The sequence below is a fragment of the Saimiri boliviensis genome, chromosome 2, assembly GCF_048565385.1.
Source record: "Saimiri boliviensis isolate mSaiBol1 chromosome 2, mSaiBol1.pri, whole genome shotgun sequence".
In the NCBI taxonomy this organism is placed as follows: domain Eukaryota; kingdom Metazoa; phylum Chordata; class Mammalia; order Primates; family Cebidae; genus Saimiri; species Saimiri boliviensis.
This window is the reverse complement of record NC_133450.1, coordinates 74,358,166-74,382,019: the sequence shown is the minus strand read 5'-3', so window position 1 is coordinate 74,382,019 and position 23,854 is coordinate 74,358,166. Positions and strand designations below refer to the sequence as shown.

Genomic DNA, 23,854 nt, shown 5'->3' with positions numbered 1-23,854 from the left:
ACAGCGTTGAAAAATGCAAAGATGACAGATCTCAGGCAACATCTGGCGTGAATGAGGTACTTGCTTGATGTATGTAACATTTCCTCAGAGAAGCATTCTTTTTTTGAAAATTGGAAATAACCTAAAATTCCATGGAATGGGTAGGACAATTACAGTGACTCAGCAGAAAATCCCGCCACCATTAGAAATAGTTCTTTTGAAGGTAATGTTTGCAACATTTAGACACGATGGCATACATGGAGGAAAAATACCAAGTCTGCATGTGCTCCAAATACAATCACATCAATCCTGGCGCTGCATAGATGACGATAGACGGGACCTCAGGGAAATCAGGAGGAAGGGATGGAAGGAGGAAGTGATGACATTTTCTTTGATAAGATGTCATGTCAATACTTTATGCGTGCTTTTAAAACAAGCAAAAAAACCCGAGTCTGGTAAACAAGGAAAGTGAGAAGCCATCACAAACAGGGAAGCTAAGGAGATGCAACTAAAGGTAACATAGGAACCTGGAACAGGAAAAGGGCACTGGGGAATAACTAGAAACAGCCTTTGAAAGAGGGCGTGGGGTCTGGGTGCAACAGCTTACGCCTGTCATCCAGCACTTTGGGAGGTTGAGGCAGACCGATCACTTGAGGTCCAGAGTTCAAGACCAGCCTGGCCAACATGGCAAAACCCCTTCTCTACTAAAAATATAAAAAATTAGCCAGGCATGGTGGTGGGCGCCTGTAGTCCCAGCTACTCAGGAGGCTGAGGCTGGAGAATCACTTGAGCCCAGGAGGCAGAGGTTGTAGTGAGCTCCCACCACTGCTTTCTAGCCCGGGTGACAGAGCAAGACTGCATCTCAAAAATAAAAAAAAATAAAAAAATTAAAAAAGTAAAAGAGTGTGGAGTTTAACGAATAGTGATGGAGCAATATTAGTTGATTAATTTTGACAATTATACCATAATAATGTAAGGTGTTCATAATAAGGGACACGGGGAAGGGGCATACGGGAAACGCTATACGTTTTGCCGCTTATCTGTACCTCTAAAACTATTCTAAAATTTCTTTTATTTTGAGATAGGGTCTTGCTCTGTTGCCCAGGCTGGAGGGCAGTGGTGCGATCATGGCTCAGTGCAGCCTTGACCTCCTGGGTTCCAGTGGTCCTCTCCCCTGAGCATCCCAAGTAGCTAGGACCACAGACGTGTGCCAGCACACTGGACTGATTTTTAAATTCTTTGTTGAGATGTGATCTTGCTATGCTTATCACGTTGGTCTTGAACTCGTGGGCTCAAGCAACTCCCCTGCTTTGGCTTCCCAAAATGCTGAGATTACAGGCATGAGCCACTGAGCCCAGCATAAAAAAATTTAAGCACAATAAGTGTTTTAGAATTTTTCTTTTTGTAAAATTAATTAATTTTTTGAGAGACAAGGTCTCTCCCTACGTTGCCCAGGCTGGACTTGAATTCCTCACATCTCCCTCCTGAGAACGTGAAAACTGCCAGCTTGTTTCAGGATTTTCCCAAACCTGGCATAGCTCAACGTTTAGGGTAACTAAACACACTGAGGATTCCTAGGGTCTGCTGAATGTGTGGATTCTTGGAGTGCAACCTCAGGGCTCGTGTTAGAGATAAGCACAAGCTTGGACCGCACCAGGGTGTTGCAGGGCCGTTCAGGCTGCTGTGGAAGCCAGCAGAGGAGTGAAAATCCAAGGGCTGAGAAGCAGCTTAGAAAGCGGATCACTCATTTATTCATCAAGCATTCCTGACTCTCTGCTCTGTGCCATTCCCAGTGCCTGGGTGGCTTCTGCAGAGTGAAGAGACACAGGCTTGGCTCTGAGATTCCCAGACCAGCTGGGAGACGGTCAGTCGTGTAGCCCAGAGATTACAAGTCTGAGTGATGACAGCTGAGGAAGGGCTGGGCTGGGTCATGGAGGGCAAAGTGGGTTGGGGAAGGTGCTAGAAAAGGGTGAGGCTAAGGCACACAGCCGAGGGCTTAGGTCAGGGCTTTGGAGCCGAAGGCCTGGGCCCAACCCTGGCTCTAGGCCCTGGGCCGTGACTTTATATCTTTGTGCTCATTTCCACCACTGTAAAATGAACGGCTGAGAAGTCAATGAGCTGCACACGGAAGGAGCTGGGACGTGGCTGCCACGGAGCTTCTGGCCTTACGGCTAGAAGGGAAACCGGGGAATTGGAGCCCTGGAAGGGAGTCCCAGCGAGGCAAATCACATTTCTCTCGGGGCCTTAGTGTTCTTGTCTGAAAAATGGGGATTAATACCACCCACCTGAGGGCGAGGCGGAGGGGACGGGCCAATGTAGCTAGGAGCCCTGACAGACAGCAGGAGCTCCCTGTCCTGGAGGCCGGGACTCACCTGGATGGGTCAATTATCTTGTAGACGACCCCGCGTGGAGCTGTGGCACTCGGCTCCCCTGTTGACATGAAGTACAGCTCCCCTTTGGACAGAACAAAGCGACCAGTGAGAGCCGCGCCTGGAATACCCTCGAAGCCAGCCCCGCCTCACCACCCATCATTCCCAGTCCCCGAAGGCTTGTCCTTGTAAAAGGACAGCAGGCAGCCAGAAGTGGTGGCTCACGCCTGTAATCCCAGCACTTTGGGAAGCTGAGGTAGGTGGATCACGAGGTGAGGAGTTCGAGACCACCCTGGCCAAAATAGTGAAACCTCGTGTCTACTAAAAAATACAAAAAATTAGCCAGGCGTAGTGGCAGGCGCCTGTAATTCCAGCTACTCAGGAGGCTGAGGCAGGAAAATTGCTTGAAACTGGGAGGCAGAGGTTGCAGTGAGCTGAGATCGTGCCATTGCACTCCAGCCCAGGCAACAGGGTGCAACTCCGTCTCAAAAAAAAAAAAAAAAAAAAGGATAGCAGAGAGCTCAGCTGGGCTGGGGTCAGGGAGGGGGGTTTCCCCAAGGAGGGGCTGAGACAGCTTGGTAACAGGTTGGAGGAAAGCATATCCCTGGGGACAGGTGCAGTCAGGGTGAGCTGCATGGGGGTGGGGTCTGAGAGGCAAGGCACAGGAGGCTTGGAAAGTGCAAGGGAAGACAATTGAGGGGTGACTTGTGTGACTGGGGTAGACCCAGCTGTGATGGGGCTAGGGAATGAGGACAGCAGGCTGCTGAGTGGTCAATGGCTCCTGACCCCTGAACCCAGGGGCACCAGCCCCACTGGAGAGGTGAGGGCAGAGGCTGTAGGCCTGCAGCAGTGGGGGTCCCCAGGTGGGATATCCCTGCTGGGAAGTCCATGGGCACAGCCCTAAATTGGCCACATAGCCCTGGGCCATCCATTCCCCTCTGGGCCTGTTTCTGGAGTGAGCCACCAGAAGCAGCCCTGGTCTCCTCTGCTCCAACCCCTCAAGGAACTCCCTGGTTCATCTGGCTGGCTGACCTTAAGGCCCACCTCTGCGAGGGTCCAGGGCCCAGGTCGGGCATGGTGCCCCTCCTCCATAACCAGGTGTTCATGGTCAGCCACAGTCTCCCCATTAGTAAAATGACAAGGTTGGACCAGGCAGACTGCAAGGCCCCTTCCAGCCCTGATCTGATGGGAGCTGTAGCCCCCAACCATCTACACACAAAGGGAGCCCCTCATGTGCTGCCAAGCCCGCCCAGGGCTGCTGTTGAGACTCAGAAAACCATGCTCCAAAATGAAGGCCTCAGAAGCCGCCTCCAAAGCAAAAGTGTTTCTCTGACCTCCTGTCTCAGTTCTATTCTCCCCCGAGGCGCCATAGAAACTAGACTCTCTCTTTCCCAACGCAGATCATAGAAACCGGCACACATTGCCCCCAAAGCCGGTCAGAACCTAAAAATATTATTGTAACTCTCTCCCCAGCTTTCTGTGTAAAACTTGCCATAAAGAAATTATCTGAGGCCAGGCATGGTGGCTCACGCCTGTAATCCCAGCACTTTGGGAGGCTGAGGCAGGTGGATCACTTGAGGTCAGGAGTTCGAGACCAGTTGGGCCAACATGGCGAAACCTTGTCTCTACTAAAAATACAAAAATTAGCCAGGCATGGTGGTGCATGCCTGTAGTCCCAGCTATTCAGGAGGCTGAAGTATCAGAATCCTCTTGAATCAGGGAGGCAGAAGTTGCAGTGAGCTGAGATCACACCACTGTATTCCAGCCTGGGCGACAGAGCAAGATCCCGTCTCAAAAACAAAAACACAAAAACAAAACAAAACAAAAACAACATTAACAACAAAAAAGAAATTATCTAGGTCAGACATGGAGGCTGAGGCAGGGGATCACTTGAGCCCAGGAGTTCCATACCCACCTAAGCAATATTGCAAGACCCCATCTCTACAAACTATTTAAAAAATAGCCAAGACCCCATCTCTACAAAGTATTTAAAAATAGTTGCATGTGCCTGTAGTCCCAGCCACTTGGGATGCTGAGGCAGAAGGATCACCCAGGAGTTTGAGGCTGCAGTGAGCCATAATGGTGCCACTGCGCTCCACCCTGGATGACAGAGCAAGATTCTGCCTCTAAAAAAAAAAAAAAAAAAAAAAAAAAACGGAAGAGATGATCTGACCTGTCTGACTCATTTGCAGGTCATAAGTCTCCTATTCCAGAGACAGTCCCATACCCAGAAGGAAGGAATGCATGCGCAGAGAGGCCAAGAAGATGCGGGCTCTCTCCACTCAATCAGCATGAGCTCAGAGCCTTTTGTCCAATCACATTTCTACACAGCTGTCCATACTTTGTTGCACCTGAGCATAAAAATGAACAATTTCGGCCGGGTTCGTTGGCTCACACCTGTAATCCCAGCACTGGGGATCGCCTGAGGTCAGGAGTTTGAGACCAGCCTGGCCAACATGGTGAAACCCGTTTCCACTAAAAAAATACAAAATGGGCCGGGCGCGGTGGCTCAGGCCTGTAATCCCAGCACTTTGGGAGGCCGAGGCAGGTGGATCACGAGGTCAAGAGATCAAGACCATCCTGGTCAACATGGTGAAACCCCTTCTCTACTAAAAATACAAAAAATTAGCTGGGCATGGTGGTGCATGCCTATAATCCTAGCTACTCAGGAGGCTGAGGCAGGAGAATTGCCTGAACCCAGGAGGCAGAGGTTGCGGTGAGCCGAGATCGCGCCATTGCACTCCAGCCTGGATAACAAGAGCGAAACTCTGTTTCAAAAAAAAAAAAAAATACAAAATGTAGCCTGGCGTGGTGGCACGTGCCTGTAATCCCAGCTACTCGGAAGGCTGAGGTATAAGAATCACTTGAACCCGGGAGGCGAAGGTTTCAGTGAGTCGAGGTCACACCACTTCACTCCAGCCTGGGTAACAAGAGCATAACTCCATCTCAAAAAAAAAAAAAAAAAAAAGAAAGAAAGAAAAAGAAAATGGACAATTTCTCCTGTATCTTTGGGTCTTCATTCCAAGGGTTCCTGTGTCATGTAAAACTGTGACAGAATGCATTTGTGTGCCTTTTCTCCTAGGAATCTGCCCATTGCCAATGGTTTTCCATGAACTTTCAGAGGGCAAAGGGGACGTCTTCCTTTGGTGGGACACAGAGCCACCTTCCTGGTCTCTGTGGTATGGACTGTCCCTGGAGCACACTGGGCCAGCAGAGGGACTTGTTTTGTAATTTGCAAGTATCAACAACTAGAGAGGCCAAAGCGGGGTCCGGGAGCAGGGGAAGGTTTGTTCTCGCCGGACCACAGGGCTCCGGGCCCGTGCCGTCCAGAGGCCGCTGCCAGAGCTGTCTCTGGGCCGCCTGTCTCACTGGGTGACACTCGGGTGTCACTCAGAGGGCTGACTAATGGCCCTTTGGGAACTGCACCTTCCTTTCAGGCCCTGCCTCTGCGGGGGGAGGGGCGGCCCCTGCTTCCAAAACACATTAACCCCCTACTGACCAAAAGAAAGGGCTTTCAAGGGCCCAGAGGGCTTAGGAATGGCTGTGGGGGCTGGGGGCTGCTTTTCTGGAAATTCAGATTCTGACGGTTCAACAAAGGTTTCCCAGACTCAGCCCTGGGGGTTCTGGGCACTGAGCCCTGCAGGGGACACCCCTCCAAAGGCCCCTGGGCGGGCGTTGCCTAGCAACGCCAATAAGCATCCATTAGGGCCCGCTGGGGCCCCTGGGCTTTTGTCCAGGAACAATCCCGGGCCAAGGACAAAGGCAGGAGGCTGGAGCAGGATCCAGTCTCCACGGCCCCTCTTCCTTTCCCCTCCCACTCTGTCCCTGGCATTGAAAACACAAGTGCCTAGATTCAAGACCCAGTAACCGACAAGAAGGCTGTGTCCACCCGCTTTGAAATAATTATGTGGCTTCATTTAACGGCCCAAATACATTTGCCATCAGGAAATCCAGGCCAGGGGAGGTCTCTGAGGAGGCTCTCTTCCACCCCCTGCCTGCATTTCCACCATTCCAGATCATCCTGGCCAACTACCTGGCAGGGACGCTTACCCATGTTATTAGTCCAGAACTCATGGCAGCCTTGCCCAGGGTGGGGTAGGGGTGAGGGGAAGAAAGGCGCCACTACTTCCATTTTCCATAGGAACAAACAGAAGCTCAGAGAGGTGAAGATGCCCAAGGATGTGTCAGAGGCATGTGAACCAGAGCAACTCCATCTTGAATAGGAGCTGGGCAAAATAAGGCTGAAACACTGGGCTGCATTCCCAGACATTTAAGGCATTTTGTTACAGAATGAGATTGGAGGTCGGCACAAAACACAGGTTATAAAAACTTTGCTGATAAAAGAGTTTGCAGTGAAGAAGCTGACTAACCCTAGCAAAACCAAGATGGCGATGAGAGTGACCTCTGGGCCTCCTCAGTGCTACATTCCCACTGGCACCATGACAGTTTACAAATGCCATGGCAATGTCAAGAAGTTACCCTATATGCTCTAAAAAGGGGAGGCATGAATAACCCACCCCTTGTTTAGCATACCATCATGAAATAACCATAAAAATAGGCACCCAGCAGCCCTCGGGGCTGCTCTGTCCATGGAGCAGCCAGTTCTATTCCTTTACTTTCACTTTACTCTATGGACTTGCACTGAATTCTTTCTTGTGTGAGATCCAAGAACCCTCTCTTGGGCTCTGGCACGGGACCCCTTTCCTGTAACACAGGCACATGCAAGGTCTGGAGCCCAGGGAACATCTTCCTCCCGTGGGAACTAATTCTAGGCCTGTGTGGTCCTTCCGCCATATCAGAAACCAGAAGGCCCACGGGGTGGAGGACCAGTCCCAGGGATGAGCAACCAGCAAGGAGAGGTCTCAGGAGCGCTCACCGGCCTCGTCCTCCCCAAAGGAGATGATGTGAGGGTAGTAGTGGTTGATGAGGCCTGGGAAGTCACAGGTCTGGCCGTGGCCCATGCAGATCTCATTATACTGCCACTGGCCTGTCTCTGGGTTCTCATGGAGGGACATCAGACGCCTGCAAAGGAAGATGAACTGTGAGGCCATGCCTGGCATGGCACCTAGGGAAATCTATCCACCAATCCATCCATCCCTCCCTCCCACATCCATCCATCCATCCATCCACTCACCCACTGATTCATGCAAGGACCATACACAATTTGCCAAGCCCAGTGCAGAATGAGCATGCAGGGCTTGTTCAAAAGTATTAAGAATTCAAGATAGTGACCACAGAGCATGAGATCAAGCGTGGACCTTTCTGAGCATGGGGACCAGTGTGACTGCATATGTCCATGAAGCTGTCACTGTGTGCAATCTTTGCTAAGCACCTACCAGAGACCCACAAGAATGAACAAGACTAGCTTGGTTCCTGCACCCTGAACGCAATCCTGCCCACTGGCTCCTGCAGAGGGAACAATGCTGTCAAGAGCTCACCAGGTTCAGAACCTGCCAAGCACTGGAGCTTGAACATCTTTGGAATATGCTAACCTTGCTCCTAACTCCCATCTCGGCTTGCCAATCACCTATTCGTACTTCCAGGTCTTGCTTAGAGACATCCCCTCCTCTGTGAAGCCCTCCCTGAATGCCCTCATGCTGGCCTCCCCACACTGTGCTCTCTGAGGGTGCACTGCAGTGGACTGAATGGGTCTGTCTCCCTGGCTTGGGTGTGAGGGGTGCTCTTCATCTCTGTCATCCTGGCCCTTGGAGAGGGGCAGAGAAAACTGGCAAAATTAGTTGAATTTCTGTGGTCAGGAGACTTGGGCCCTTCTGGGAAGGACAGAAGGGAGAAAGAAGAATCAGGGGTGAAAACAGAGGCTTCATCTATACCCATTTTCCAGATGGAAAAGCTGGGTCTGAGGGGAAGGGGCAGAGATGAGAGGGATTCAACTTCCAGGGGCCCAGGTCAGATATCTCTCTCAGCTTCAGGCTGCAGGCTGGACACAAAGTCAGAATTCTCCCACCAGCCTCAGGCAACTTCACATCTTTATTCCCCCTCCTTAGGAACCCTATTCACCTGCCTTCTGAAGAAGAATGCATGGAAATAGGCTGCATGGAAATAAGAAACACCAGGCTGGGCATCATGCCTTGAGCCTGTAATTCCAGCACTTTGGGAGGCTGAGGCAGGAGAATCACTTGAGTCCAGGAGTTCAAGACCAGCTTGGGCAACAGACCAAGACCCCATTTCTACAAAAGATGCAAAAATTAGCCAGGCATGGTGGCACAGGACTATAGTCTCAGTCACTCAGGAGGCTGAGGTGGGGGGATTGCTTGATCCTGGGAGGTGGAGGCTGCAGTGAGCTGAGATTGTGCCACTGCACTCTACCCTGGGCAACAAAATGAGATGCTGTCTCAAAACAACAACGACAACAACAACAACAACAACAACAACAAAAATACTACATATTAAGCATGCACTAGATTCTTTTTCTTTTTCTCTTTCTTTTCTTTCTTTCGATTGCACACTAGATTATAAGAGCTATTTATGTATTAACTGATTCAGTTCTCAAAACAAACCTGGGGGTAAGTACTGTGATCATCTCCGTGTTGCAGATGAGGTAGCTGAAGGTAAGGAAGGGTAAAGTAACTGGCCAAGGTCACCTGGCCAGTAAGTGGGCCAGGGTTCAGACCAGGCCACTTGGCCCACTGTCATGAGACTCTATCAGCACCCTTGGGGACAAAGCCTGACTCACAGGAGGCTTGTGATGTAGGTTTCCCTCCCCTATCAAGCCTATTTGGGATGTGATTCATCCTGCCCCCACAACAGGGTCTCAGTGGGTGCCACTGCTGCCCTAGAGCACAGGGTCAGGGCAGCAAGGCCCCAAGGCCACAAGAGCCCCACCTCCTCTCCCCATTAGGAGGCTCATGGGCAGCCACTGTCCTCTGGGGTCCATCCATCCATCCAGCCAAGCAAAGTTTCCCAAGCTTTGCAAGCTCTCTGCAGTCCTGGCTGGGGTGGGCTGCGCAGGGCTCCAGGCCCCCATCAGCTCAGTGACAAGCCATGGCTTTCCCAGGAGCAGGATGGCCCTGAGTGTCAAGAAAATTGTTCCTGTTCTGCCCTCCTGCCCATCCGAACTGCTGCCAGATGCAGAGCACATGGTTCTCAGCGGGGACAGGAAGATCAAGGGCCCCGCACTGAAGCAAACCTCCAGTCTTCAATGCCGTGAGTTGTGTAACTATCACAGAGGTACTGAGGCCTGCAGCAAAGGCTCAGGATGCATCTCGGAGAAGCGGGTGGATGCAGGTGTCCAGCCCACAACCTGGGAGCCCATCAGCGAGGCACATGTGCAGGAACGGGGGCACACACATACACTCCTTTTCACCAAAGAGCCAATCCCAAGGAGTCAGTGGCAGCAGCCAGGGGCATGAGGGCACTAGGCCACTTACCCGGTCATGAAATCCCCAAAAATGTAGAGGCCGTTCAGGTTGGGGTACTCGCAGCCCCGGTACACGTAGCCCCCTGTGACTGACTTGCCAATTGTGTGCGGGTAGGCAAAAATCGGCAGCTTGTCATCTGCGGGGTGGGAGGGCGAGAAGCTGCGGTGAGCCCGTGGCGAGCAAGTTCACCTCCCAGGAGAATTCCAGAGGGATTCCGCGGGGGCGGGGCGGCCACAGAGGAAGGCGTGTGCCCACAGCAGGGCTGGCGTTTTGGAAAACTTGTCGGCAGGGGTGCCAGGTGGGGATGGGGCGAGGAGGAACAGAAGAGCATTGCTGGGAGGCCTCCAAGGCGCAGGGAGGCTTCGGTTGAGGGCGACGGCAGTCGCCGAGGGAGGCGTTAGTGCACAGCCCATGGGGTTCGAGTGGGGGCAGACCCAGGGTCGGGGGTGCCTGGGGTGCGGGTGGTCCCCAAGTGAGGCCCTGCCGCACAGCTCACAGAGTGGGGCCCGGGATCCCGGGGCGCGGGTGGTCCCTGAGGGAGGCCCTGCGGCACAGCAGGTGAGGTGGGGTGGGGGCAGGTCCGGGGCTGGGGTCCCTGAGGCGCGGGCACTCACTGAGCGAGGCGTTGACGCACAGGCTGCTGTCGTAGCACTGGAACCCCTCGCGTGCGCGCCAGCCGTAGTTACCGCCGCGCTCCACCAGGTCCACCTCCTCGTACTTGTTCTGGCCCACGTCGCCGCAGAAGAGGCGCCCGCGGCCCGCGCCCGACTGGGGGTCGCCGCGGTCGAAGGAGCAGCGCCACATGTTGCGCACGCCCAGGGCGTAGACCTCGCGCCGCGCGGCGGGGTCTCCCAGGAACGGGTTGTCGGGCGGGATGCCGTAGGGCAGGTCGTGCTCCTTGCGGTCCACGTCGATGCGCAGCACCTTGCCCAGCAGCGCCGACCTGCGGGCAGGGTGGGAGAGGGCGCGGCTCGGGGTCACTGAGCCAGGTGCAGGGTGAGCCTAGGTTGTGGGGCCAGAGACCCCGGGATCCAGTCCTCCTTAGCTGCTTACAGCCGGGTAACATCATTCATTCATTCAACATGCATCTCCCGCCTTACTGTGCGCCAGGCCTGTCCCAAGCATTGGACACACACATCATCTATTTCGTCTTGTCCTCACAAGAGTCTTTTAGGTAGGTGACTCCTAGTATGATCCCCCCTCTACAGCTGTGGCAGCAGAGCTCAGAAAGGTCACATAATGTTGCCCAGTTAGCAAACCGCTGGGATTAGCGCAGACAGACTGCCCAGAAACCCAAGCTTCTTACCACACACTGTGGAATGTGGGTGTCCTCAACTATGACTTTAGAGTGGTCCCGCTCAGTCCACTCAGTCCTCCCAGACTGTGCTATAGCGTTAAAATTCCAGTAGAAAAATGATTTGTATTTACATTTTTCTTCCAGTACCCGGCATTGTGACCAGCACATAGTGCAGGACCATTAAGTGTCTGCTGAATCAGTGAATGACGGATTGCAATAAAAGCCAAACAGGATGTGTAAACAGGACGTCCAGGAGTCCCAAATCAGCCTCCCCCATTCCCTTAGCCAAAATGATAAAACCTGCTAGGACCCACAAATGATAAAACATACTAGGACACACCTACCAGAGTGTGGGTGTCGGGGGGAGGGGAAGAGAGCACAGGGGTGCAGCCCTAAGCTCCATGCAGTTCAGGAGATGAGTAGCTCATGACAAACGTGGCGCATGACGGGAAGAATCTGTAATGCGCTAAAAGACAGTGCAGGGAACATTCCCTTTTTATCTATGATTTTTGAGGCACCAACTTAATGCATCAGCTTCCCTTGCTATCAGCATTTTGGTGTCCTCCCTCTGGGTTGCTTTTTAAGACAGGGTTTGTGAAGCCATATTCCATTATCCTCACATAGCATTAGCACCCACGCCTACCCCTTATCAGTAGGGACAGCAAACAAGTGTCCTCTTTCATGGTGGTGAAATGCTCCCACCCAATACGTGCGTTGTGATCAAGCCCCTGCTGCTGGCCTTTCCCCATAGATTCCTCTCATCGCTCCAGGCTTCTGAGCGCCGTCTGGATCACACCTCTGAGCCCATGCACGATTCCATAGCTAAGTGGGCAAAACTCATAGCAGCAAAACGATGTTTTGAAGTTCTGTCCAATTATCCACTCATCCTTAATTTCTATTTTCTCAGCTGTCCTCTCTAAACATATCCCAAACATGAGAAAGCTGGGACGATGCTTCCGCTGTCACATATGAAAGCACAACTCACAAAGTGTGAGCCCTTTAATTACTGTCATCAACACCACACTTGCTATTTTTACTTCCTGGGCTGAGGAGGGTTTTACCATTTTGGCGAAGGGAATGAGGAGGCTGACTTCAGACTCCCGGACATCCTGTTTACACACACAAGACTGTGCGTGTGTATGTGTGTGAACGAGTATATGTATGTGGATGTGTGTGGACGTGTGTACATGTATGTGTATGCATGTTTGTGTGTGTATATGTGCATGTGTGCATATTTGTGTATGTGTGTGTGATGGAATGAGATCTTGAGCTTATTTGCTCAAGCCAGGAAGTGGGGAAGCGAGCAAGGCTACACATTAATGTCTGGGTCTTCCTGAGGGACCCTAAGGCAGGAGATCCCGTGCTGCTGCCACCCTGCTCCAGCCAGCTCACACTTTCCATTCAGCCCAAGGCGCACCCCTTCCCTTCTTCCAGCAGCGAAGGCTGTCCTTAGAGAAAATCCCATCTGCCCTGAGGCTCGCTGATGTCACCTCTCAGGCGCCTGTAATCCGAAACTACTGTGCCTGACGCTGGGCAGCCACAATCACCTTTACTTCTTGTGACAAGCCACTTGCACTGGGGACTTTTACCTCCTCTAACTGATGAGGGGAAGTGACTTGCCTAGTCTGCCCAGCTAGTTGCAGGCTGAGCTGGGACCCAGAACCTTTTCCCCTGCCCTACGCTGCCTGGCTGAGGAAGGAACTTGGCCTCTGGAAGCATATGAGAAGCCCAGGAGTATGTAAACCAGGCGTCCCCAAACTTTTGACACAGGGGGCCAGTTCACTGTCCCTCAGACCGTTGGAGGGCCGCCACATACTGTGCTCCTCTCACTGACCACCAATGAAAGAGGTGCCCCTTCCTGAAGTGCGGCGGGGGGCCGGATAAATGGCCTCAGGGGGCCGCATGCAGCCCGCGGGCCGTAGTTTGGGGACATCTGAACCAACCCACTAGCCAACCGAAAGCTGAGCATACTTGTTCTGGGCATTTCCAAACGTCCCAAAGGGGTCTCCGGCCATCCCGCCATCTCCGGTGAAGATGTAGAGGTACCCATCATCCCCGAAGAGCAGCTGGCCCCCGTTGTGGTTCGAGGCTGGTTCTTTGACCTCCAGGATTACCCTAAAGAAAGATAAGGGACCCACAAAACTCAGCCATCCATGCATGAGCCAAAAACACAAGACAAGATCACGGTCTTTCTTGGATGTCATTTCACAATGGAAAAGGCTTTTCTTTTCTTTTCTTTTTTTGAGACAGAGTCTTGCTTTGTCGCCCAGGCTGGAGTGCAATGGTGCAGTCTTGGCTCACTGCAACCTTCCACCTTCCAGGTTCAAGCAATTCTCCTGCCTCAGCCTCCAGAGTAGCTGGGATTACAGGTGCCCAACACCATGCCCTGCTAATTTTTGTATTTTTAGTAGAGACGGTGTTTCACCATGTTGGCAGGGTTGGTCTTGACCTCCTGACCTCAAATGATTCACCCACCTCAACCTCCCAAAATGCTGGGATTACAGGCATGAGCCACAGTTCTCTTGGAGAACTGGCTGTACGGGCTCATGTAAGATCCTGAGAATGATGTTTCCTCCTTTTGCTCTGGCTGCCAGGAAGCTCATAGTCAAGACTAATGCTGTGCATCGTAAAGAATCATGTTAGCCCTCATAGCTGTCATAGTTGATTTCTCCTCTTTTTATGCATTCAGTGGCAAGATTTTACAGTTTTATCAAACACACAATGTGCTGTTCTTTGCCAGTTTGCCCTCAGACCCAGTCCCGGCCCTCCTATTACTTCCTCTCTACTTCAGGGGGTCAGCTTCTGTGAATGACATTTCCCAGGCTTCTTAGCTAGCTGGGCTCCAGCGAGGTTCAGCCAGTGGACAGCACTGGCAGGACCCCAGAGAGGCAGGAGCACTGGGATTTCTCCCCTTCTCTGTTTTAAGCAGCTTCTCTTTTGGCGGCAGCTGCTCCTTCTCCCTGGCTCCACCTCCTCCTGCCCAGGCCAGTTACAGTTCTAGCTTCTACTGCATGTCCCCGGCTCCAGAGCCCCAGTAACCCCGTCTTCTCACTTTGTCCTCCTGGCCCCACAGGCAGCTTCTTCCAGTTGTTAATCTCAGAGTCGCTGCCTTCCTTCCCCAGGTTTCCCCCTTTTTTTTTTTTTCTTTTGAGACAGAGCCCATCACTCAGGCTGCAGTGCAGTGTCAGGATCTCAGTTCACTGCAACCTCCACCTCCCAGGTTCAAGCAATTGTCTTGCCTCAGCCTCCCGGATAGCTGGGACTACAGGTGCCCACCACCGCACCCAGCTAGTTTTTGTGTTTTTAGTAGAGATGAGGTTTTGCCATGTTAGCCAGGCTGGTTTTGAACTCCTGACCTCAAGTGGTCCACCCGCCTCAGCCTCCCAAAGTCTTAGGGTTACAGGTGTGAGCCATGGCGCCGGAGCCCTTTTCTCATTCCGAACACCTGAGTAACTGACTCCCAGAATCAAAGTCTGCCTACTGAGAAAGCTGATACAGGGTTTGTTTCAGACTATGTGTGCCCCACATGCGCGACCAAGTCAGACCCATTTTGAAAATAGCTGGGGCATAAATGAGCCACAGATTGCAGGCTCTGCAGGAGTTGTTGAGAGGAGCAGAAGCCCAAAGGCAAGAACAGATGAACCTCAGGGCAGGAAGGAAAGCAAGTTCCCGTGGGCAGGGGATTCAGGTGGGAAAAAGGAGCCAGTGGGGCTCAAGAATGGCACCTTCAGGCCAGAGTGAGGCAGGCTGGGGCAGACTGTGGGCTTTGGAGAAAACAGATCAGGGTTCTGGCTCTGACACTCCCTCCCCGTGTGACCCAGTACTCCACCTCTCTAAGTCTTGACTTTCTCATCTGTAAAATGGGAAAAATAATACTAGCCTCAGTAGGTTTTAGGAGAATCAAATGAAATGAACCGTCTAAAGTGCCTGAAACAGAAGAGCTGGTGGAGAAACCTTGGGCCTTGTAGGCCAGATGGAGGGGTTGGATATGATCCCCATGTGAGGTCTGTTCTGCAAAACTGTCCTTCCCCAGGCCCCAAAGCATGAAATTCACCACACCCACCAGGTGTGTTAAATAGTCATAATATTTAAGAACAGTATACTGCTGGGCATGGTGGCTCACGCCTGTAATCCCAGCAATTTGGGAGGCCGAGTCGGGTGGATCACAGGTCAGGAGTTTGAGACTAGCCTGACCAACATAGTGAAACCCCATCTCTACTAAAAATAAAAAAATTAGCTGGGCATGGTGGTGCATGCCTGTAATCTTGGCTTCTCAGAAGGCTGAGGCAGGAGAATAGCTTGGACCTGGGAGGCGGAGGTTATAGTGAGCCGAGACTGCGCCACTGCACTCCAGCCTGATGACAGAGCGAGAGCGAGACTCCGTCTCAAAGAAAAAAAAAAAAAAAAAAAAAAGAACAGGATAGCAACTAGTACTGTCACACCAGTGCATATGGTGCCCTGTCCCCACCCAGACCCGGTTCCCCAGGGAAGCCACCTCTCAGAGCTGTGGTCCACAGCGTTCTCGTCATCTTCAGAGACCCTGAACTCGCTGATGCGGATCCACTCTTCAGCGCGATTCCCCACTGAGTAATAGACGTAGAGCTTGCGGTTGTGCCTGAAGCTGGGGTGGAAGGCGATGCCCAGGAAGCCACGCTCGTCGCCCTCCCAGGGCGAGGTGAGCACCGCCCGGCTGATGTTCAGGAAAGGCTTCTCCAGCCTGAAGCGGTTGGGCAGGTAGGCCCACACCAGCCCCACCTGCTCGGCCACAAAAAAGCGGTGGGTGCCGTCGCCGGCGTGGACCATGGCCACGGGGTTTCGCAGCCCATTGGCCACCTCCTCCAAGCACAGCTGCAGGCAGCCGGTGGCGTCGGCTACCATGTGGCCCAGGTCTGAGTTGAGGCTCTTGTTGACCATTAGGTTAGGGTAGCAGTAATCCGTGTCATCCAGGGACAGGTGGTGGCAGAACTTGTCACGGTTGTCCTCCAGTGCCCTGAGCTCCTTGTCGGTTGATAAGTGGCGGAGCAGCCTCCGGCATTTCTGCCACATGGTCAGGCAGTAGTCCTGGCAGAGCCCAGGCACAGTGCGCAGGGGTGTCGACGGGTCCTCAGCGTCATAGAGGTGGGCTGCATACGGTGAGCATTCCTGCAGAGACAGCAATGGTTCAGAGATGCTTTGTGGAGGTGCTTACCCGCTGCACGACCTTGGGTGGGTCCCCCATCTCTCAGAGCCTCAGTCTGCTGATCCATAAAATGGAGACAATGCCATCTGCCTGTTACCGCAACAAGTCTCAACAGCAGTAGCAAAACTTAGGTCTTAATGTTTGTGTTGTTCTGCTAGAACACAAAACGACACTATTACTACTCCTATTAATAGCAGCAGCAGCTCCTCTGGAGCACCTGCCACATGCCAAAAAGGGTCTGAGGCACTGTCACCCACCCTCTCTGTGTTAACAGCGCACCTCCGTCCCTACATCAGCACAGCTCACTCCTGCATTTAACTTGGCCTCCTGCCCAAGGCTCACTTCCGGTCCTCCGTGACCACCTCGTCCACACCCTCTAGTACCTTCTGGCCTCTATCTGTTGAAAAACAGTAAAACACCAAGTGCTCCCTGACCCGGCTCTGCCCATGGACAGCTCCACCGTCAGCTCCTGCCTCCCCGCACCTCTCCAGCCTCCTGTCTCCTTTCCATCTCATGTTACTCAGAATGGCTTGGATCTGTGTCCCCGCCCAAATCTCATGTAGAATTGTAATCCCCAGTGTCGGAGGAGGAGCCTGCGGGGAGGTGACTGGATCACAGGGGCGGAGTTACCACGACCGGTTTAGCACCATCTCCACTTGGTACTGTCTGTAGAGTGAGTTCTTGTGAGATCTGGTTGTTTTAAAGCGTATCACACCTGCCACCACCTCCATCTCTGTCTCTTGTTCCTGCTGTCGCCATGGGACATGCCTGCCTCCCTTTTGCTTTTCACCATGATCGTAAGTTTCCTGAGAACTCTGTAGAAGCAGAAGCCGCTATGCTTCCTATGCAGCCTGCAGAACTGTGAGGCAATTAAAACTCTTCTTTATAAATTACCCAGTCTTTTTTTTTTTTTTTTTTTTTTTTTTTTTTTGAGACAGGGTCTCTCTCTATCACCCAGGCTGGAATGCAGTGGCACCATCTCAGCTCACTGCAACCTCTGCCTCTTGGGCTCAAGAGATCCTCCTGCCTCAGCCTCCTGGGTAGCCACCCAGGAGGATTGCAGTGGCACCATCTCAGCTCACTGCAACCTCTGCCTCTTGGGCTCAAGAGATCCTCCTGCCTCAGCCTCCTGAGAGCCACCACACCTAGCTAATTTTTGTGGTTTTTTTCTAGAGATGGGGTTTCGCCATGTTGCCCAGGTCAGTCCCAAACTCCAGAGCTCAAGCCATCCTCCCATTTCAGCCTCCCAAAGTGGGGAGATTACAGACACGAGCAAACGCACCCGGCCAGGTATTTCTTTATAGCAGTGAGAGAACAGACTAATACATACTCCCAGCCATTTCACACCTCTGAGCCTCAGCACAGCCTGCTGCCTTCACAAGCGTGCCCTTCCTCTGCTCTTCTCTGGCAGGCAGAACTCTCGTTATCCTTAAATCATGGCCATGGCCATGGGAGAAGGAGTGCTAACCAATCACAGCAGCTCCTGGGGTTTTGGGAAGATTGTGGGTCAGGCACCAGGCAGTGTGCCCATGAATCTGCATTTCTTCCTCAAGGCAACCACGGGAGGGAGGCCTGTCCTTATTCCCACCGCACAGAGGTGGGAGCAGAGACAGCAGAAGGAAGCCACTGGCCCAAGGTCTCATGTCACGTGGGCCAGTGGGGTTTGAGCTATGTGTGCCCAGCTCCAAGCTACCCATCCCTAAATGCCAGTTAAGTGTTCCCACACCACAGTACCCTCCCTGTGTTCCACCCATACCCAAAGCAGAGATCTCGGCTCCAGGCTGTCTGCGGGCCTCCCTCTGTTAGAGCTGCTGGCCTGTGGCATGGTCATTCTTTTTACCTGTGGCTGATGCTCTTACCCACCTGTGAGTTCACCAGGCCAAGGCCATGTCTGAGTCAGCTCTGGGTCCCCAGAGAATTCAGGGGTGCTCCTTCTGCAGTGGGGAGGCACTGACAGCCACACCCTCCCTCCCCTCACAGGGAGGGCCAGGCTGGGTTCCAGCAGGAGGCCTCTGGGACGTTTGGGGAGGATTGGGGATGGGGGATGGCAGGCTGCCTCCCAGGGAGTTCTCAAGTCCCAGGCCAGGGCCTGCTCACTCCTGTGACACGACTGTGGCTTTTGGTCACACCACAGCCTGTCCTCCTGGCCCCTCTACTGCTGTGAGGCTAGGTCTCACCCGACAGGCCAAGGGTCACTTGGTGGAATGTCTTGGAGTCCTGGGTCAGTTGCTGTCCCAGGTGTAGACTGGGGTGCTATGTCTTACATGCTCCCCTCTGCCAATGAGCAGGCCAGATGGCCAGGCCTCGGGCCTCCGTGTGCTGTCCCTCCCACAGTTCCCCCGGGGAGCCGCCAGTGGGCCAGCCAGCAGCTGCACCTGGTCCAGGGAGGGGCTGTGTGCACGTGCCTTCTTTCATCTTTGCAAGGGAGGGTCACTGTGACTATTTTACTTTATTTGTTTATTTATTTTTTGAGACGGGGTCTCGCTCTGTCACCCAGGCTGGAGTGCAGTGGTATAATCCTAGCTCACTGTAGCCTTGACCTCCTGGGCTCAAACGATCCTCCCCACCTCAGCCTCCAGAGTAGCCGGAACCACAGACCTGCTGCACCATACCCGGCTAATTTTCCTTTTTATTTTTTGTAGAGACAGGGTCTCCCTATATTGCCTAGGCTTGTCTTGAACTCCTGGGCTCAAGCAATCTTCCCGCCTTGGTCCGCTAAAGTTCTGGGATTATAGGCATGAGCCACTGCACCCGGCTTGACTCCTATTTTATAGATGAGGAACTGAAGCTTGAAGAAGGACACAGGCCAAGAAGTAGCCAGACCAGGGCTGACACCCAAGCCTCATGATGTCTGGACTGGTGTTCTTTCCAGATTAGTCAGCAACATTTCATTCACCAAGAATTTACTTAGCAGAAATTGTGCCAGGGACCAGCTTGGTTCCAGAGACACGGTGAGGGGCAGAACAGACATCTGGAAGGCAACGAGAGCCCTCCGTTCAGCAAAGCCCAGTGCAGGACGACAGAGGGAGCAAAAGGTCCTCCGGGAGCCAGACCGCAGACCTCAGCACCCACACGTCCCAGGCGCCCGGCAGGTGCTTCCGCGTGGCCTATGTACTCTTCCTTACATACAATGTAAATGTGGTGCCCAGACCAGGGTAGTCCAGAACTAGGAAGCGACAAGAGGACGATCTGCAGCTTGGCCTCACTGTGTTTGGGGGCAGGTGGCAGAAAGCCCACGGGAAAGGAGCCCCATGTCACAGGGTCCAGCTGCCTGGGCCATTCAGTGCAGGGTGGAGAGCCCCCATCTTGCCCAGAGTTTGCCACCACATGTCACTGACACTCGTGACTTACGGCCCTGGGTCCTGAAGCTTTCTTATGTCCACCATTTGTTCTTCGAAAGACTGATCCTTTGAACACGGTGTCCTGTCCATCAGATAGTCGCCCCTCACCCACTCCCTCTTCTGGCAAACTGCTATTTGTGACTGAAGGCCAACTCAAAGGTCTTCCCTTGTCCTCCATGCTCCCAGGGCACTGACTGTCCCCTCCCTGGCCCGTATGAATGTTCCCAATGCACTGTGCGTGTCTCACACTGCCCTCACTCCACTGAGTCTTGCAGCTTACAGGGGAGCTCTCTACAGCAGTCACGGCTCCGCCGCCAGGGCGCTCCAGCCTGTCGGCCTGGCTGGGACTTTATCATCTCTTTGCATGTCTGTCCACTCCACCGACTGTGGTACACAGTGGAGCTTCAAGGAGGGAGGCAGTGTGGCAAAGTGATTAGGAGAGCCAGAGCACACGGTCCCTGTGTGACCGTGGATAAGCTCCTCGACCTCTCTGTGCCTGCGTCCTCCTCTATAGAAGGGGGAAGGAATTCCAACCTCACAGAGCTGTTGGGAGGAACAGATGGAGAAGGTGTGTATGTTTGTTCAGTAAATATGAGCAGTAGACATGCAACTCAACGCTTCCTCCTCCAGGAAGCCTTCCCTGGGCTATGTGGCCTTTTCCCTACCCTCCTTGGGGAATCCCTGGCACCTTCCTGTGTGTGTCAGTCTCCCGAAGTGACAAAGGGGAGTTTTGAGACTGAGCCTGTGACTTTCCAATGGCCTTTGGGCCCAGCAGCCAGCACAGGGCTGACTCCTAACAGGCTGAGGAAGAGCCTGCCGAATACATGAGCAAGTAGAGCACATTTCACGTAGATCTCCATCAGGAAACATGCTGCGATGACCAGCGACTTAGGCAACCCCAGGCGCAGGGGAGGTTAGTGCCGTGGAAGGCTCACACCAGCAAACTGGGAGTGCCACGTGCCAGGGTCGCCCTCTCTCCTCCAGAGGACACAGGCATCTACTGGACAAGCAAAGCCCCAGGAAAGAGTCTCCCATCTCCCCAGGGCAGGTGCGGAGGCCTGAGTGCCTCCATGCTGACAGAGACCTATAAATAAGCACCTCTGCCACCTCCCCACATGGAAATCAGGAGGTGCCAAATGCAGACTCCGCCTTGGCTAGCAGAGAGCACATCCTCCTGCCAGCCTGCTCTAGGAGGCCCCGTCAGTGAAACCGTGACTCTGTCTCAGCCGCCATCTCCAAGCTCACTTCAGACATGAGGTCACTCTTAGAGACGCCTGGGCTGAAGTGTTAGTGGTCACTCCACTGCTGGTTGCTTAAGGCCAGGCTGTCCTGGGAAGGTTCCCAAAAAAAGAAAGGTGCCCTGCCAGGGGACAGCATCAGGACTGACCCTTCCCTTCTTCCATCCACCTGCCCCCCTCACTGCCCTGCCGAGCCTGGCACATAGCAAGTGCTCAATAGACAAATGTGGCATGGATGCAGGAACCCTGCTATGTGATAGGGGTGGGGAGACCAAAGGACCTGGTCCTGAGGGGTCCCCAGGCTGGTGAGGGAACCAGACAGTTGGCCAGACCATTCCCGTGCCCTTGGGGTGCACAGCGTGGGAGTCCAGCAGAACCCACCTACAGGTGACCAGCCCACGCTTTGTTGCATTCTGGAGCTCCCCAGGGCCCCCTCCTCATCCTCCCAGACCCTTCTGCTTCTCACCTAGACAAGCGCTCACGCCAGCGAGTATGGTCCATGTCCCCATCTCAACCACTGCTGGGCTGTGTGACCGCTGGGCAAATCCCTGCTTCTCTCTGGGTTTTCCTTGAATTTGGCTCCGAGCGTCACCTGGGCCCCTCCCAGGGCTGGGCAGCCAGCGAGGGCCAAGGAAACCCTCAAGAAATCCAACTGCAAACATTTACCAAGCCCCTAGCATGAGGCATTTAATCTGCATGGCAACCCAGGGGGTGGTTAAAGTTTTATTTTATTTATTTTGTATATTACATTATTATTATTATTATTTGAGACAGAGTCTTGCTCTGTTGTCCAGGCTGGAGTGCAGTGGCTCAATCTTGGCTCACTGCAACTTCTGCCTCCTGGAGTCAAGTGATTCTCCTACCTCAGCCTCCTGAGTAGCTGGGATTGCAAGCGCTCGCCAACATGCCCAGTTAATTTTTGTAGAGATGGGGTTTTGCCATGTTGGCCAGGATGGTCTTGAACTTCTGACCTCACATGATCTGCCCACCTCAGCCTCCCAAAGGGCTGGGGTTACAGGTGTGAGCCACCGCGCCGGGCCTCATTTTAAAGAGACTATCAGTGAGGTGGATCAGTGACCTGCCTAGCCACGAAGCTGAGGAAGTGACAGAGCCAGGATCAAACTCTGACTCCAAGTCAGCCCTTTTGCCCTCCCCAGACCAACTGCCCCTCCTGGCCAAAGGCTGGGACATGGCTCTGGCCCCAGGGGCTCTCCACCCCAGGCCTCTCACTGCCCAGACGCTGGGCCACCAATGCCTTGGGGCTGCCCATCCTGCCCCATTTCTGCATTCAGGCAGCGTTTGCCCGCTTGGGTGTGGTCGGGCGCTGGGGCCTCAGACTCCCACAAGAGGAAAACAAACATCGGTGGCCCTGCCAGGTGTGCCCAGAAGCAAGGGCTCCACCCTCAGAGGGAAGATGGGGGTCCAGGGCCTTCAACAAAGAGCTGTCACTCAGATAGTCTTGAGACAGCTTCTGCCAGGCCGGGGCGCCATCCCCAGGAGACGGTGGCAGAAGTGCCAAGGGCATCAGGGTGGGGGAGGGACTCTCATGGGGACAGTGGCCCCGAACACCCTCAACAAACCCTGGCCACATGTTGACCAAGCCCACGGCAGGGCCCCCTGATTTCACTGTCTGGGCGACAGCACAGCGGAGCACGGACCGGGACAGATGCCTCTCCACCCTGGTACCCACACACAGGAGCGGCTGCTCGGGGTGGGTCACTGGCCGGTCGACTCCAGGGGGCCGAGGCGGAGGAGCCCCCAACCTCTGAGGAAATCATCTGTCCGGCACTCCTGCTTCAGGAGGGGAAACTGAGGCCCCAAGAAGGCCCAAGTCCCTAAACTAATGAATGGCAAAGCCCAGAGTCGTCCTGGGATGCCGGGTCTCTCCGCCCCGTGCCAAATGACTCCCTCTTGGGGCCTAGAGTTCCCGAGTCCGCCGCCCACTCTCGGCCCTCGCCCCAGCGCGGTTCGGATCTGCGCTCCCGGACCTGGCCGCCCGCGCTCCATCCCGCCCCGTGGCCGCGCGCCCGCTCACCTGGCACAGCAGCTCCCGGGCGTAGCCGGCGCAGTCGGCCCACTCGGCGGCCAGCATGCGGTTCGCCAGGGCCCAGAAGCGGCTGGTCAGCTCGGCGTCGCGCTTCTCGTCGCAGCAGCCGAAGACCGAGTACCGCGAGCAGAGGGCCAGCAGCTGCTGCGGCCGGAAGGGCGGCCTGAAGTCCAGGCACTGCGGATGCGCCGCGGCCCCGAGCACCCACAGCGCCAGCAGCGCCCCGGCCCCGGCCCGGGCCATCGCCGCGCCCCGCGAGGGGAGAGGCGGAGGGACGGCAGCCCCGGTTCCCGCCCGGGCGCTCGCGGCGGCAGGGAAGGGGCGGGCACTCGCCTCCCCGCCACGCAGGGCCTCGAGTTCGGGGACCTCCCCTTCTAGGAGGCCACCTCTGCTCAGGGACACGCGGCGAGACTGAAGGAAGAGGGACGCGGCGGCAGCCTACGCCAGGACCTCTTTTAAACGCTTTCCACATGCAATGGGAGTGGCCCGCTCTGTTGAAAGCCCCGGTGTGTTTTCCCGGTTCCGCCTGGGGCCCTGCTTCCCCCACTCCCCCCAGGGCGCTATTTAGCCAGGGAGGCGCAGGGCCAGAGGCCTGGACTCCGCGGCTCCGGTTCCAAGGTTCCACCACCCACTCGGCTAAGGGAGGTAACCCCTGAAGCCAGCCATCCCCAAAAGCTCTCACGGAACAGCCTAAAAACGGGGGTGCAGGGGAAAGGACAGGGGGTGTTTCTCCAGGACTCTCAGGGAGAAGCGAAACCTGGCCTGGGGGGGGGAGGGGGGAAGGGAAGCTGGGGGGCGGAGGGAGGAGCAGCCTCCCAATCCACCCTTTGCCCCCACTCTTCCCAGTCTCTGCTCCTGGGCCAGCAATTCCCCGGCAGTCTAGGACCCACTGGGGCTCTCCCTTCCACTCTCCATAGGGAGCTCTGATGACTCTACCTCCTGGGGTGGGCATCTAGCCTTTTATTCAGCTGCTCCTGCTGGCGCTTCAGACCCAATCCCCGCACCCCCACGCAGACACACACACA

At 54.4% G+C, this 23,854-nt stretch overlaps 1 protein-coding gene across 2 annotated transcripts in view; it reads right to left on the bottom strand.

Annotated features, from left to right (window-relative positions):
- HHIPL1 (HHIP like 1) overlaps positions 1 to 23,091 on the bottom strand; it is a 34,691-nt gene extending 11,600 nt beyond the window's left edge. Inside the window, exons 1-7 of one of the 2 annotated variants that reach the window (XM_010339640.3) lie at positions 22,818 to 23,091; positions 15,520 to 16,166; positions 12,996 to 13,139; positions 10,342 to 10,670; positions 9,737 to 9,863; positions 7,225 to 7,370; positions 2,352 to 2,433 (exon numbers count right to left, since the gene is read on the bottom strand). In XM_010339640.3, the coding sequence (XP_010337942.2) occupies positions 2,352 to 2,433; positions 7,225 to 7,370; positions 9,737 to 9,863; positions 10,342 to 10,670; positions 12,996 to 13,139; positions 15,520 to 16,166; positions 22,818 to 23,072 (1,730 nt within the window). In that variant the 5' untranslated portion in view covers positions 23,073 to 23,091. The remainder of the gene's footprint in view (positions 1 to 2,351; positions 2,434 to 7,224; positions 7,371 to 9,736; positions 9,864 to 10,341; positions 10,671 to 12,995; positions 13,140 to 15,519; positions 16,167 to 22,817) is intronic. The other variant, XM_074393592.1, reaches the window with a different exon arrangement.
- Positions 23,092 to 23,854: the final 763 nt, after the last annotated feature.